The sequence below is a fragment of the Malaclemys terrapin genome, chromosome 9, assembly GCF_027887155.1.
Source record: "Malaclemys terrapin pileata isolate rMalTer1 chromosome 9, rMalTer1.hap1, whole genome shotgun sequence".
Lineage (NCBI taxonomy): Eukaryota > Metazoa > Chordata > Testudines > Emydidae > Malaclemys > Malaclemys terrapin.
The window spans coordinates 72,061,439-72,076,327 of NC_071513.1; the positions used below are offsets into that span (position 1 = coordinate 72,061,439).

The following is a 14,889-nucleotide window of genomic DNA, read 5'->3' on the forward strand; positions in this document are numbered from 1 at the left end:
ACACCATCACATGGGAGGTTGGTTTGAAAATAAGCTCAGGACTCTATCTCCTCAGGCTGGCTATGAGCAAATAGCATCAGTGGGATGATCTCACTTAGCCAGATTCTGCCCTCTGATATGCATAGCTCCCACTGGAGTTGTATGCATGTATCTAAGCGCAGAATTTAGCCCAGGCTTTGGAAGTGCAGAGAAGGGTACAACATGCAGGTGCTTTTGCCCACTTCTAGAACTAGTCTCAAAGATTAAGTCTCCTTCCTGTTGTAGGAGGAGGCCTGAGATAACAGCTGTTAGTAAGGCAGTTTGGATTGCATGAGGGTGAGGGGAAGAGGCTGACCAGAATAAAGTTCTGGGTGAAATACTTGATAAATGGCTTGAGGTTGCTTCTCATTTGCTATAGATCATGATGCTAGGTGGCCTCCCTGACAAATGACATTTTCAGCATACATGCTTCTCATCTGATTCTTTCCTCCTTGCTTTTCGTCTATTAGAAGATTTGCTGTTCCTTTTGGTTTCAATGGTTTGCTCTTGTTTTGTTGTATAATGCTATGCCTCCAATTCACAGGTGCAGCCTAACTGTTTGGTACTGCATCTGGGGAAGTGGACAAAGGTGGCTTTAAGCTACCTCTTTGCTTCCTGGATTCTTGAGTCATCTGATGACGAGTTCAGCCCCCAGTGCAGTTGACAGCAGCCTCATGGCTGTTCTAAGCTATACTTGACATTAGTGGTCTCAAAGGCCTGTTCTGGCAGCTGAGCACAGCTAAGGTGCAACAGCGTTCTGGCTATGCTCCCAGGGCTGGCCCACAACATTTTGGCACCTGAGGCGGGGAGCTCAAATGATGCCCCCATGCCTCCTCGCTTGGGCCAAAACTTTGAAAGGTCTCAATTCTGCCTTCTTCCTGTTCTACTCCTCTTGTGGTACTGCTCTGCTACCTACCCCAATAAAGGAGAACTAACAACTTAAAATGCCTTACTTAAAATTTTTGAGCAAGGCATTTTAAGAACACTTACATTTGCTGTTCAGGCGTTTGAAAGTTAATTTTTCTTGTCTGCATAGTAAACACTGGCATTTTTATCTGTTTGAATAATCAAAGTGGTGCTTTACGTGCCTTCTTAGTTGCAAAGATTTGAACTGGTTCCTGCTGAACATGGGCCAGCTCATGTTCTATTGAGATGGTTGCAAGGTCGACCAGCCTCTCCTGTGTCATTGTGGAGTGTAGATGTGTTTTTTATTAACTTCACCTTGGAGAAGCTGCGTTCTCCACTGGCAACTGTTACAGGAAGTGTTAGAAGTATGCGCAGAGCACCAAAAGTATTTGGAAAGAGGGTGGTCATCTTATTTGTGCACATATATTCCAGAACAGCCTTTGGAGTTGATCCTGCTGAAATGAACTGAAAGCCCTTTCAAGATACATCACCTTAATCATTCATATCAATATCGTGCATGTCGTCATGTGTCAACACTGTCTCTAGTGCCCTGCATTGCTGGTGTAGGTCATCTTCAGGTATAGTAAGGAGTTTTGGAATATCCTACAACATCCCAAATATACTGCTGTGTTCCTTGAGCTGCATGAAACCTTCTTCAACTGACTGTATTGCACAATCAGCACCTGGTTAAAGAATTCAACTTTGAATTGTTGTTTGGGGGTCTCTTATGGGATTATCCCGTGCCTCATAATCAAAGTGTCGTCTTCTTCGGTGACTCTTGTATTCTTGGATGGGTGGGAAAATAGCTTCAGTGTGAAGTTCCTCTGCCAACCTCTGTGCACTCTTCAGAACACTTTGAAATCCCTCATCTGACCGGTAAGACTGTAGGTATGACTTCGCTTTGTCCAGTTGTTCCATTGCTCCAGATATATCAAGGTCAACACCTTGGAGTCTCTTGCTTACAACATTTATTTCAAACAGTATGTCATGCCACAATACTAAGCCACACAGAAATTTGAAGTTCTGTATGTTTCTGGTGATTCCATTTCCCTCTGCCACTGTTCTCCCACAAAGTTCCTGTCCTAGCATTATCCTCGATAAAGGCAACTATGGCATCATCTATCTTCCCAATCTGGTGTTTGATAGGCTTTATCGCCTCCACTCAACTTTCCCATCGTGTGGCACTCAGTGGTTTCAGTGTCAGAGAGGATGTTCCCAGATGTTGCTTCAAAATTTGCCATCGATGAGTTGATGCAGAGAAAAATACATAGATGCTTTGAATTACATTAAAAAATCCAGCAGCCTCACTAGAAGCTGATGCTGTATCACTGACCACCAAGTTCAATGAATGAGAACTTCATGGGACAAAAAAAGTGTAAGAGTTTAACTCTCGGATCCAAGTCTGCTCTCCTCTGTTCTTTCCTCTCATGTTGGCACAATTATCGTAGCCCTGACCTCTCATGTCCGCTATTGCAATTCCCGTATCTTCCAGCTTTTTAAGAAGCACATTTCATACCAGCTCCTGTAGTATCATCATCAATAAATTCTAGAAAATGCTCTCTGACAGTCACCATTGCAGGGACATTTTTCACTAGGTTCTGTTTATTACAAAACACACCATTAAAGTCATTTGTTTCGTATGGCTGATATCAGGTGTGCAGTCAAGAATAACAGAGTAATATCTTGCTGACTTCAGACCTGCCACAATCTTGTTTGACTTTTGTTGCCAGTAACTCTATGATCTCATTTTGAATTGTTTTTCCATGGTAATGGTGTGTGTTCATGTCTTGGGTGGTGACTCTTCTTAGATGCTCCTGGAGTACAGCATCAAACTCAGCCATCAGCTACATAATTTTAAGGAAGTTTCCATTGTTTGGTGCACACAGCTGATCTGAAGTGCCACGCAGTGCTAGGTTTTGGGTAGCAAGCATTCTCACAATAGTAATGAGCCTTTTCAGAACATTTTGCCAGTAAAGAGACTCTGATGCAATCTTCTCTTGATGCTGATCATCTATGGTGGCCTTTAACCTTAGTCTCATCTCAAGCTCTTTCCATCTATGGAATGCTCTCTGGTGATTTGCTGCCTTCTCATGACATGCCAGATTTTTCCAGTCCTTTGTTCCTGTAGAACCCAATATGGCTGGAACATTAGACTGGAAGAGTTTGCAACAAAAACAGTATGCAGCATTCTGGGTTTTTGAGTACATAAGTGGCCTCTCCACTTTGTCACCATTGGGGATTTTAGGCCAGTAATGTGTTGGATGGAACCTTCTATTTTCATTGTCTTTGGGGAACATGAGGTTTTTTCACTTGCCGTGGCCCGTGCAGTACAAGGAAGTCCCTCAGGCTACTGCTCAAGTGGGTCCACAGTCCTGGATCATCTAGACTTTAGTTCCTTAAGTCAGCAGCAGCTGTTTCTTGCGCCTCCACCACACTCTTCTCTGATCTACACTTTTCTTCAGGAACGTGCATGGTTACATCCATCTGAGATGGAGATATGGATGCTGCAGTAGCTGCCAGGCCACTTGCACTCTGACTAACTGGAAGATCAGGCATCTCCTCACCACTCACATCCTCACTGGGGCCGAAGGCTCACCGTGAACACTTATCTATGCATCTCAGGAGAGCTCCTTCCTGCTTGAATAGAAAAGCTTCCTTTGCTTGCTTTCTTTTTCTGAATGCTGCCCCAGAGGGGCGTTTTCTTTTTTCACCCATGACTGCTGTTCTGTGCCAGCTATAGTGGCTCTCTTCACTCAGTTGAAGGGGACAAGTAAGCAGGCTGGTGGCAGGGCCTGAGTGAGGGAAGATATCAGCATCTTAAGGGCAGAAGTGGCTCCTACTACTTCAGTTGACTGCCTGTTCTCCTCAAGTGGGCTCAGGGAAGCAGCAGGAAACAGGAAGCTCCCTGAGAAGCTGGTGTTAATCAGTCCAGGCTCCTGGGAGTGCTAGAGGAGTATATAAGAGGCTCCTCCCTCTCCCTGCAGTTCCTGCTGCTTTCTTTTGTTCCCTCTCTCCCCTCTTCTGCCTGCCTGCCTGTTATGTCTCGTGCCCTCCTTCCTCCAGCACAGCACTTCATCTCTGTGCATCTAGAGCAGAGAGAATACATATGCACCAGCAGCAGACACCATTTTCTACACTCTGGGTCCTAGTGCGCCACCCGCCCCTCCTCCCCCCAGTCTGGCACCTGAGGTGGCCGCCTCAGTTTGCCTCATGGTAAGGCCAGCCCTGTACACTCCCAACATAGCTGCTATGGCTTGGATCCGGCCAGCATACTGCTCATTTGTTGTCACCCTTGAGCAGTACAAAGGTCTATCTATTTTTTGTGCCACCCATGCCTGCTTGCTATAGCACTCTGCTCCTCTTCAGTGGTGGCTAGGGCAGCTAGAGATTGTTGAGCCTGATACAGCTTGGCTAAAAGATGTCTTTGAGTTCAGGCAATAGAGGCTCATGCATTAAGCTTCAGAGGTCCCGGGTTTGATCCCAGCTGATGACTGGGGTCGGTCAGCATTACACATGCATGACCTCAGTGTTGTGATTTTATCGTTTAATGAATGGGTAGTTTGGTTCAAGTGTGTGTATGGGGGGGATTTTGCCATTAAAAAGTGAGAATGTTAATAGTTTCTCCATAAGAAATAACCATGTGGTCTGAAGTGCCACAAGCTCAGTTCATCCTGTTTCTCCCCTCCCACTCCAAATCCATGCCTGGATGTTCCCTGTTCTACATGGAAGGGGTTTCTGCCATTTTTTTTTATAGCATCCCCTGTTGGTCCAGGCACTCTGGAACCTTTTCCAGAGTCAATGTTGAGGAAAGGGGTGGAGACTGGGCAGGCCAGGGGAAGGAGTGGGCCCATCGTCCCCTCTGCAACCTATAGAAATTAGTAGCAAAGAGAGTGGAGTCTGGGGCTATGTTATCTCTTCCAAGGAGATGAAGGAACTAGGGGGTCGGAGTTGATGTGGAGGCACAGGGGGCCTCTATGCAGATGCCCTGAGACTCCCACAGATCTGAGTGATGTGGGGGTATGAGAAGATGCCAGTCTGTGGGGGGGATCATGGAAGTTGCTAGAGACACTTCCTTGGGGTTGGGGCAAACTATGCCACGTAAGAACAATATGGGGGAATCTTGGCAACAGAATCCTTGTGGATATCTTCTCACTCTGAACCCCCTCCTATTGTTTTTTCTGTGCAAAGGGATAATCTGGGCCATTGTGCGGTATCTAAGGGTAATGTTGACTAACGGTAACTAGTACGTATCTACATACACACTATGTAGAGAGAGAAAATGCATGAACAGTTGAATTTCTTGATAACTAGAGGTTAACATCACGTGATGACCTTTACTGGAAAGGCCACTTTCCCTTCATTTGCAAGGAATTATCGCAGGTTTGTCCTAGGATGTCAATGTCTAAGATAATTATCTCTCTGCTGATAATATAGGGTCAAAATCTCTTATATTTACTAGAATCTTATTTAATTTTTGAGGATATAATCTTCTCCCTGCGAACAGGCTGTGAGGATAAAGAATCTCAGCCACTCGTGTATTAATTTGCAGGATCAGATCCTACATGGCACTAGTTAGTTTTTCAAATGTAATTTGGACACATCTGCTTCTCAAACTGATAGCTCCAGCAGTGTATTTGAATATATGTTTGTGAAGAAGCACCAATTCGTTATATCCATTGCAAAGTACATTTAATTGCAGTATAGCAAACTTACACACCTGTAATGAGTAATGTGAACTTGTACAATGTTACCAGTCATTCAGTACATTCTATATTGTCCATTTCAAAATAGGTTCTCCCTTCTCTAAAATCTTGTAGACGTCTTCATACACAGAATGATTACATATTGAACCAAATTTTGCTCATGTTCCTCTGACGTACATCCATAATAATATTTTGCTGAGGTCCGTGAAGTTACTTTAGACTTAAAATTGTGTAACTGGAAGCAGAATTTGATTCATACAGCATTCTTATGTGTAGCAGCTGCGTGCACCACACTGTTGTATATTAGGTGCTCAGTGGAAATCATACTTTAAATAATTCAAGATGAATCTGCATCATGCATTAAATGTTAAATCAGCAGTAATTCATGGTTGTAGAAAAAAGTTTTCCACTTGCATCTAGACTTAACTGTCAGCATTACTCAGTGTGTGGTGAAACAATGAACTAAATCACCTTTTAGCACAATGTGGCATGGAAAAGTCACTCCTTCCCAAAGGAAGAAACACTGAACTTGTGTGAAGTTAACAGTTTCCTGCTCTCTAAGATATTTAATATATAGTAAATCTATCTACAATAGATACAACATTGAGGTTCTGCTCTACAAACAAGACATCTGTATGTTTATGCCTAATCGTCTTAATTGCTTTGGTTAATTACCACTTTTCAAAAAGATATGAAAGAGGTACATGCAGAATAAGATGAGACATCAAGGGGCTCATCTCTTGCATTCATTCAGATTGGTCTGTGAAGTAATAGGCAGCATGAGAGATGCTGCCTAACAGTAGCTGTACATGATAGAAATAGCTCTTCAAACTTGCAAGTGAATCAGCTGGAATGCTTAAATCATTCCCTGCCAGTGGGAGACCAAGGAGGCTCTAATCCAACAGCAATTATAAATCTTAATTAAACTTACTTTTAACAAACATAATATAAAAGAGAAGGTGGTAGACTGAGCTGATGTTTTTGTGTGGCTAAAAGCATACAGAAAGAATGTTAAAGTATACTGTAACAATTCCTCAAATGTGCCCAAAATGTTGTGCTGTTGGCAAAATGCAGAAGTGAACTGCTTGATTTTGATTGTACAGATGTATTAGAAGTTGATTATCATATTTTACTATTAAAATCTTAACTGTAAGAGTCCAGGCAGCTGGAACAGCTCTGAGTTACTGGTGTGGTGTCCTCCTTTAAAACTCTTTAAAGTTAGCCGGGTGTGTGTAAAGGTGCCAGGTTGACCCACCCCAGGGGTGGTGTCTTCTGTATAGGTACAATTGGCTACATGATCTTCCTCTCACTAACATGTCAGCATGCCACAACCTGATATGAAGCAGCTGCCTCTGGCAGGAGTAAATCAAGAATCATGGGGGACCAATGTCACTGAACATTTTTCTCTTAATATTTTCATTGAAATGAGGAGAAATATAGGGAGTACCTATCAGGTTCCAGTTACGTGTCCCCCCCCCCCTTTTTTTTTTTTTTTGCTTTCTTTTCTTAAAAGCAAATAAGCACTCTCCTGAATAAACAAAACATTTCAGTTCACGCTTAAGTATGGCTTTTAGCTACTGCCTCCAGCTGAAGTGAGCTAGAACTTCCCCAGTGAAAGCAATGGCTAGGGGGTAGGGCTAGTTGAGCTTTTTGACCAAAATAGAATTCGACAAATGAAACTTTTTCAGTAAATTTCAGTTTGGGGTCAAAAATTATAATTTTTTTTTAAAAGTGACCTTTTTGAGGTGGAGGTTCATTTAAAAAAAAAAAAAAAAATTTGCTACATTTCCTGTGGGGAAAAATAACTGTTTTTTTTTTTACTGGCTCTAATATTGTGCCTCTGCTTAGCACAATTTCTCGTAGAGCTCCCCAGAGCACTCCTGCCTGTTGCAAAATGGGAGCAGAGCTGTGACCCTCCCTCTCCCGCACCTCTTCAAAGGTTCTGCTAGTTCTCCCCCTTTTCTGCTCCTACACAAGAGACAGCCACAACCTGGCCCTGTAGGACACGGAATGTATGCTACTAAGGTTTGAAGTTCTTTAGCAGCATATTCTCAGTCACAGTGAAATAAGTGTACATATAAATGTTTGTCCTGCCTTGCTCCTAATAGGTGTGCGCGCACACTGTTCTAGTCCAAACTTACCCTTAACTTATATAATTAAACATAAACCTTAGTCTAAGTTTTTCCCTGACCTTAGCAGTTCCTAGGGTTGTCTCCCATGTCCCATTTGCCTCAAAATAACACTTACTCTTTTATGATCTTGGACTGATAAAGTCCACCTAAGTCAGACACCAGAATAGGCAGAAGAGCTCTGGACCTCTATGCAAGGTCCTAGAACCTGACAACCTATTATAACACCGTTCTGGGACTGTTCACACACTGTCTGCTTCTTTGGTAAGAAGGGAAAAATGGAAAACTGCCTATGAAAGTGATCACTGCTACACTTAACATGTATTGTCAAATCATTGGCAAACATAGTCTAACCAAATAAAACTGCAAAATACCCAGACCATTCAGATTTTAATATTAATGTTTCCATATCATTGACATTGTTTTGTGCATCAATTGATTTTTATAATCCCTATTAAGGCATGAGTTAAAGCAGAGCTTCACTGTTGGTTAGATCTGCCTTGGAAAATAAAATAAGCTTAGAGAGAAGTTACCTTCTTACATGCTGTGACAGAGCTCCCCAAACTGCTTTCTGAGCTGTCTGTGCCGCTGACTTGGTGTTCTGAGACTTCATACATCAGTGGGGATTCAAAGTTGCTGAAGAAAGAGAACAACAACAACAAAAATCCTTCCAATGACTCATCTACATAAATACATGAAACGATGCCAAAAATACAGCTCAATTTAAAGAAATGCATCTTAACTCAAATTGCACCAACCTCTCTGCACTTTCCCTGGCTGATGTTACCATTCTGTTGATTACCCCAATTTTCCCATTTTTGGAGGACTATCCTATAATGAATACAAAATAGCAGACTGCTGCCTTTTAAGGACTAGAATATAGCACTTAGCTGGACCTACTTACGTCTGCCTGTCTTTAACAATATACTAAAATGTGGTGCTAGCATCTTTTCTTAAGCAAGCAGTCTTGAGCAGTAAATGGCATCCTCACTATGTTAATTGAGCTTGGTAGACACTAGTATAAAAGAAAATTCATACTATACTTCATCCTCACTATTACCTGCCTGGGATCTGAGATGTGAGTTGAATAATAGTCATTAAAGCAAAAAGAAAACAGTGGGAGTGACTGAACTCAAAGGCCCAGGTAAAGTAGCTTTATAATCGCAGACTAGGACAATGCACACATACTCTATATTGCATGTTGTGTGCGTGCTGCTGAATTATACTTATTCTTCACATCTGCATCTTCCTCTTGTGAAGTCATGCAAATCAGACTTCCAGTCACAGTATTTATACATGCAGCTGATAGCAATCCTAAAGCATTGCTTTTGGATTAGCTTAATTATTTCTTGTAGAACAAAGACTGCTAACTAAATAATTCATAATTAAATTATAGCAAGGTAAATTCAGTTAAATAAGCCTGCCTCTCTCTCTATGCACGACTTCAGAGTCCCTAAAGATCATACAGCACCAAGGGCCCATTCCTGCAAACATTACTCGCCATAGTAAGCATTAAACCTTCTATTAAGTGTCCCATTCCACCTGGTTATAAGTGTGTGTTTGCAGAACTAGGCCCTAAATTATCATTATTTCAGTATTAATTATAAACTTAATCTAAGTGTCATATATTTTCAGGTTATTGCCTAGTGAATTCAGCACAGTTCTCAGTACCCTTTAAGAGCTGTGCATCCAATTTCCTGAGAAGCAAGCTGAAAGTTTATCTAGGGTTACCATACGTCCGGATTTTCCCGGACATGTCCGGCTTTTGGGGGCTCAAATCCCCGTCCGGGGGGAAATCCCCAAAAGCCGGGCATGTCCGGGAAAATCGGGAGGCTCGGCCGGGGCCTCTTTGTGCGGGGCTGGGGGCATGGTGCCGGGTCGGGGAGCTGGGTCGGGGAGCGGGGAGCTGGGTCGGGCCGGCGGGTCGGGGAGCCGGGCCGGCGGGTCGGGGGGCCGGGCCGGCGGGTCGGGGGGCCGGGCCGGCGGGTCGGGGGGCCGGGCCCGTGGGTCGGGGGGCTGGGAGCCGGGCCGGGCGGCCGGGCCCGTGGGGCGGGGGGCCGGGGTCGGGGGGCCGGGTCGGGGAGCCGGGCTGGGAGCCGGGCCGGGCCCGTGGGGCTGGGAGCCGGGCCGGGCCCGTGGGTCGGGGAGCCGGGCCGGGATCGGGGGGCCGGGGGCCAGGCCCGTGGGGCTGGGAGCCGGGGGCCGGGGGGTGCGCCGGGCCGCCGGGGGTGGTCGGCCGGGGCCGGCACCCCAGGGCCCGAGCCGACCCAGACTGGAGCCGCCGGGGGAGCCAGCCTGGGCTGAGCTGGGCTGGGCCGCGCCTCCTCCCCCCCACACCCCCCCTTACCTGCTTCAGGCTTCCCGCGAATTAAATGTTCGCGGGAAGCAGGGGAGGGGGCGGAGACTTTGGGAGGGGGTGGGGTTGGGGCGGGGGCGGGGCTGGGGGCATGGGAGGGGCCCCCGGGAGTGTCCTCCATTAGGAGGGACAAAATATGGTAACCCTAGTTTATCCCATATAAAATATAGAAAATCTTCAAAATAGAGAACTTGATCCTGCATTCCTTACACATCCAAAACTCTGAACTAAGTCAAGGCACAGTCAAATGGTGTGCCACGAATGTAGGATTTGCACTATCTCATAGGTTAAAGAGAGTCCTGAGTTTGTTTTCTCAGAATAATATTTACATGTTTTACTTTATATAGTGTAGGGCCAGATGCTGCTGCTGCTACTTAGTGTGAGTAAGTACAGGTAACTTATTCTGCAAATAGGGACTTGCAGTCAGTAGGACTATGTGTTGAGTGAGGTCCTGGACCTACTCAGTTAGTGTAAGGATATCAGAAGCTGATCCATAATTAATAAAAAATGTATTGTCTAAATACAGTGAATTTAAAATAGCTAATTAAGAAAATTTAAGGCTAAAGTAACTTTTAATAAATGTATTTATTGCATGAAAGTACAGTGCATTAATAGAGATGCAGTAAAGGCACAAATATCCTTAAAAAGCTAGGTTTACCTGACATGCATGATCACTACACCTGTGATGGGGAAGACTGACTACTTAAAGATAGTGGTGGGGGCGGGGGAGCCCACCCCTCATCAGGTGGCATAGCCCTTTAAGATTTTTGGGAGGCTCTGATGTACACAAACACTTTAAGAAATAAGAGGTACTTTTGGAGAGGAAGTGGTCCTGGGAATAAGTAGTGTTTGGGAGAAAGTCGGTTACTGTTTCTTTAAGGGACTGGACCAGGAGCCTTGCATAGTGGACAGGACAAGGCTTCCCCTCTCACCTGAGCAATTGTGGATGAGCTGGGAGAAGAGAACTAGCGGATATGCTGCCTCCTCCCACATAGCAGGGCGGTCACCTGCAGGAGAAGGCTGTCTGCTGAACCCACTGAGGACTAACTGGGGAGAAGGGACTACCCGAAAGAGAAGCTAGCTGAGGCCTTACAGCTGGCATAAGTTACAACCCAGCTCCAAGGAGGAGAGCTGGGGACTCCTAGCTGGCGGAGGGAACAGAGTGACTGTTTAAAGTAAATCCCAGCTCCAGGATGGGGGGATGGGCGGCATCCTGAACAGGGACAAGAAAGTTGACCAGGACTCTCTTATATAGACTCAGTGGATATGAACTAGGGCGACTAATGAAGCGAGTTTCACTCTATAGCAAGACTTAATAAATGAGACCTCATGAAGTGGATGAATGTTTTGAACCAGTGTAGTCAGGGAAATTGAGAAGAACATGAGGAGGTGCTGAGCACAATGCTCTTTCCCTTCTTACACCACCATTTAATGTTTTCAATCTTCAGCCTTTTCTTCACCTGTCTAATCTATGCAAAGGACCAATAGCTGTAAATACTCCAACATCTGTAGTCAACTTAGCAAGGAAAAATTACATTACTATAGGGGATGTCTATGTAGCTCAAGACAAAGTATGGGGTGGATACTGATCTTACTCCAGTTTTACACCAGAGGATCCCCATTAAAGTCAGTGGCGTCACTCTGGCTGCTCAGTTTTGTTAAAAGAAGAACAGGAGTACTTGTGGCACCTTAGAGACTAACAAATTTATTAGAGCATAAGCTTTCGTGGACTACAGCCCACTTCTTCGGATGCATATAGAAGTGGGCTGTAGTCCACGAAAGGTTATGCTCTAATAAATTTGTTAGTCTCTAAGGTGCCACAAGTACTCCTGTTCTTCTTTTTGCGGATACAGACTAACACGGCTGTTACTCTGAAATCAGTTTTGTTAGTTAAATCAGTGAGATTCTGATCACTATCTCAGGCCCAAATAATGGTTAATTAAAGCCACACTTGTACCATACTTGTACAATGTTCATTTTGACTTTCCATTTTACATCTCATGTTCTATTGATGGCAAACCAAATGTATGTGGATATGACTTTCTCCAATTCTTCAAATGGATAGAGAATGTGCGTTTAATGCTATTTTAATTTCTTTATTCTTAATTTAACTGTATAACCTCATTCTTTAGTTCTGTAAAGAATTTTGGGTGAAGTTTGGATAAAAGACTTTATTAAACCAGGTTTTCTATGCGTGTATATATGGGCATATTTGTGCATGTAAATTGGTCTCTACTCTTAAATCCTGATCTTAATCCTCAGTTTATCTAGTATGTTTGCAGCCGTATTGCCCCTTATTATAGGCTATGTGCCATTTTCACAGTCTAGAACTAAGGTTCAAGTCAAAGTCTGAACTTCAGGTATGAGTGCAAGAGCATCTATATGCTCACCTTTTTAATTGAGGAGATAACTGTGAGGTTTATGTACAGCTTAACACTAGAGGTAGCTGATGCACTGATAATGTCGTCATCTGTTACGTATGTTCTACATGTAATCAGGCACATTCATGTTAGGAGTCTAAAAATCAACAATCAACGTACCAGAAACCAAAGAGTTTATTGGTCTTGATCCTCTACTTCTCCATTTGTAAAATGTATAGGTGGAAAACTAGTCCTGGAGTTTTATTTATGGCATACTAACAAATCTGTTCCCTTTGAATATATGATCAGGTCATAGTCATATATAGTACACAACGCCAGTCTTTTCAATCACATAAGGCAAAAGATCTCCAACATTTTCCAGAAGAAAACAGGGTTAAAGTGAAAAGGAAAATATCTTCATGTACAAATATGGAAAGGCTCGCTGGAGCTGTGTTGAGTGAAATAGAATGCCACTGTGTGTTATGAATTATATCAAACAGAACAGGCTACACCACAGACTGAAGTTCAATGACTTGGAGCACTTGTCATTGAGGTCACTGGAGACTGATAAGAGCTAAATTCTAATGTCAGACACTCAGAAGCTTATAGCTGTGAATCTTGTAAGACTGGCTACTTTGTGCACATGGGACAGCATAGCAGTGATTTTAGAAGACATCTGACAGTAAACATGGGAGTACTTGAGAATGAACATGAAGCTGAAAGTGTTGAAGAGTCTATGTTCTTGGTCTCCAGGGGTATTAGAGCAGAACACTTACTCCTATGTTGTATATGGCATGCAGCTTGATTCTAAAGTTGTGTAAGTGTTAGGCATAAGTAGGGCCCTACCAAATTCATGCTCCATTTTGGTCAATTACAATTTTTAAAATCTTATGACTGAAAATTTCATAATTTCAGCTATTGACATATGAAACTTCATGACGTTGTAACTAGGGGTCCTGACTCAAAAGGCAGTATAAGGGGTTGCAAGACTATTGTAGGGGAGGTCCCGGTATTGCCACCCTTACTTCTGTGCTACCACTGGCAGCAGTGCTGCCTTCAGAATTGGGTGCCTGGAGAGCAGTGGCTGCTGGCCAGGAGCCCAGCTCTGAAGGCAGCACCACTGCCAGCAGCAGCAGCCCAGAAGTAAGGGTGGCATGGTATGGTATTGCAACCCTTACTTCTTCTCTGCTACTTGCAGAGCTGGTCCCTTTCTGGCCCAGCAGCTGCCACTCTCTGGCTGCCCAGGTCTGAAGGTAGCAGTGCGGAAGGTGGCATGGTATGGTATTGCCACCCTTCTGCGCTGCTACTGGTGGGGCACTGCCTTCAGAGCTGGGTGCCTGGCCAGCAACTGCCACTCTTCAGCCACCCAACTCTGAAGGCAGCACAGAAGGGTGGCAATACCACGAACCCCTTACAATAACTTTGCTACCGCCCCGCCCCCCTGTGATCCTTTTTGTGTCAGGACTCCCAGTTTGAGAAACGCTGGTAAAATCTGTATAGTGTAGGGTAAAAGTACACACAAGACCAGATTTCACAGTCCATGATGCATTTTTCATGGTCCTGAATTTGGTAGGGCCCTAGGTATAAGTAACTCTACTGAATCACTCATCTGGATTGGTCCGTTGCTGGAAAGGGGGATTGACTTATTTAAAGTGTGATCAAACATGGCAGCTACAACAAAGAAGGTTTGTCAAAAACTTCACAGGATTCCAATGCCTAGTTTTCAGTAAACTTGTGAACGTGCATTTTGCATAAGGAAAACAATGATGACTAACTTTGTCCATGCACTACTGGATACACAGTTCACATCCCCACCTTGGCTACAGTATTTGGCCCCCATTTAGCCATGTGTGCACCTTCAGTGCAGTGTGCATGTGAAGCAGGTGCACATTAGCACATGCACATGTGAGGGCTCACTTTCAGTAAGCTGCTTCAGGTTAGGGCATCCCATGTCAAAAAAGATCTAGAGCTGAAAAGAGTAATGAAATCAAAGTAAGTAAAACTTGCAAGAGTTCAGATTTTGCTGAAACTCAGCCTCTCTTTCCTGAGGTTCACAAATCTTTCTTTCAATATGAGGTCAGATTGAGACTACCCCACCTCTTCTGTAAGATCTCCTCATCCCTCAAAATTCTGAGCTTTTTTTTTTTTTGGGGGGGGGGGGGAGAGGTTCTTTTTTTAATCCTATGGGCTCCCGTGTGAGCTTTATATCCCAACACACATCTGATGTCTTAAGGAAGCAGATGGCTGACACCCTCCTCAGGCTCTTCAGCTCTCCCACCTTAATTCTGTGGCAAAGCCAGCAGGGCAGACCTATGTCTTTCCAGGAAAAATCTTCTGGGGCATGCGTCGCTTGTCTGCCCTTCTCAGTTCTTCAGCAGTGGGATCCAAAAGGGTTCTAAAAGGTTCTGCTGCCGCAG

The 14,889-nt window shown here is 44.2% G+C and overlaps 1 protein-coding gene across 7 annotated transcripts in view; it reads right to left on the reverse strand.

Moving 5' to 3' along the window:
• SPHKAP (SPHK1 interactor, AKAP domain containing) overlaps nt 1-14,889 on the reverse strand; it is a 110,997-nt gene that overhangs the window by 73,383 nt on the left and 22,725 nt on the right. For 5 of the 7 annotated variants that reach the window (XM_054040022.1, XM_054040021.1, XM_054040017.1 and 2 more), the window contains exon 2: nt 8,290-8,392. In XM_054040022.1, coding sequence (XP_053895997.1) covers nt 8,290-8,392 — 103 coding nt within the window. The remainder of the gene's footprint in view (nt 1-8,289; nt 8,393-14,889) is intronic. The other 2 variants (XM_054040019.1, XM_054040020.1) reach the window with 1 other exon arrangement.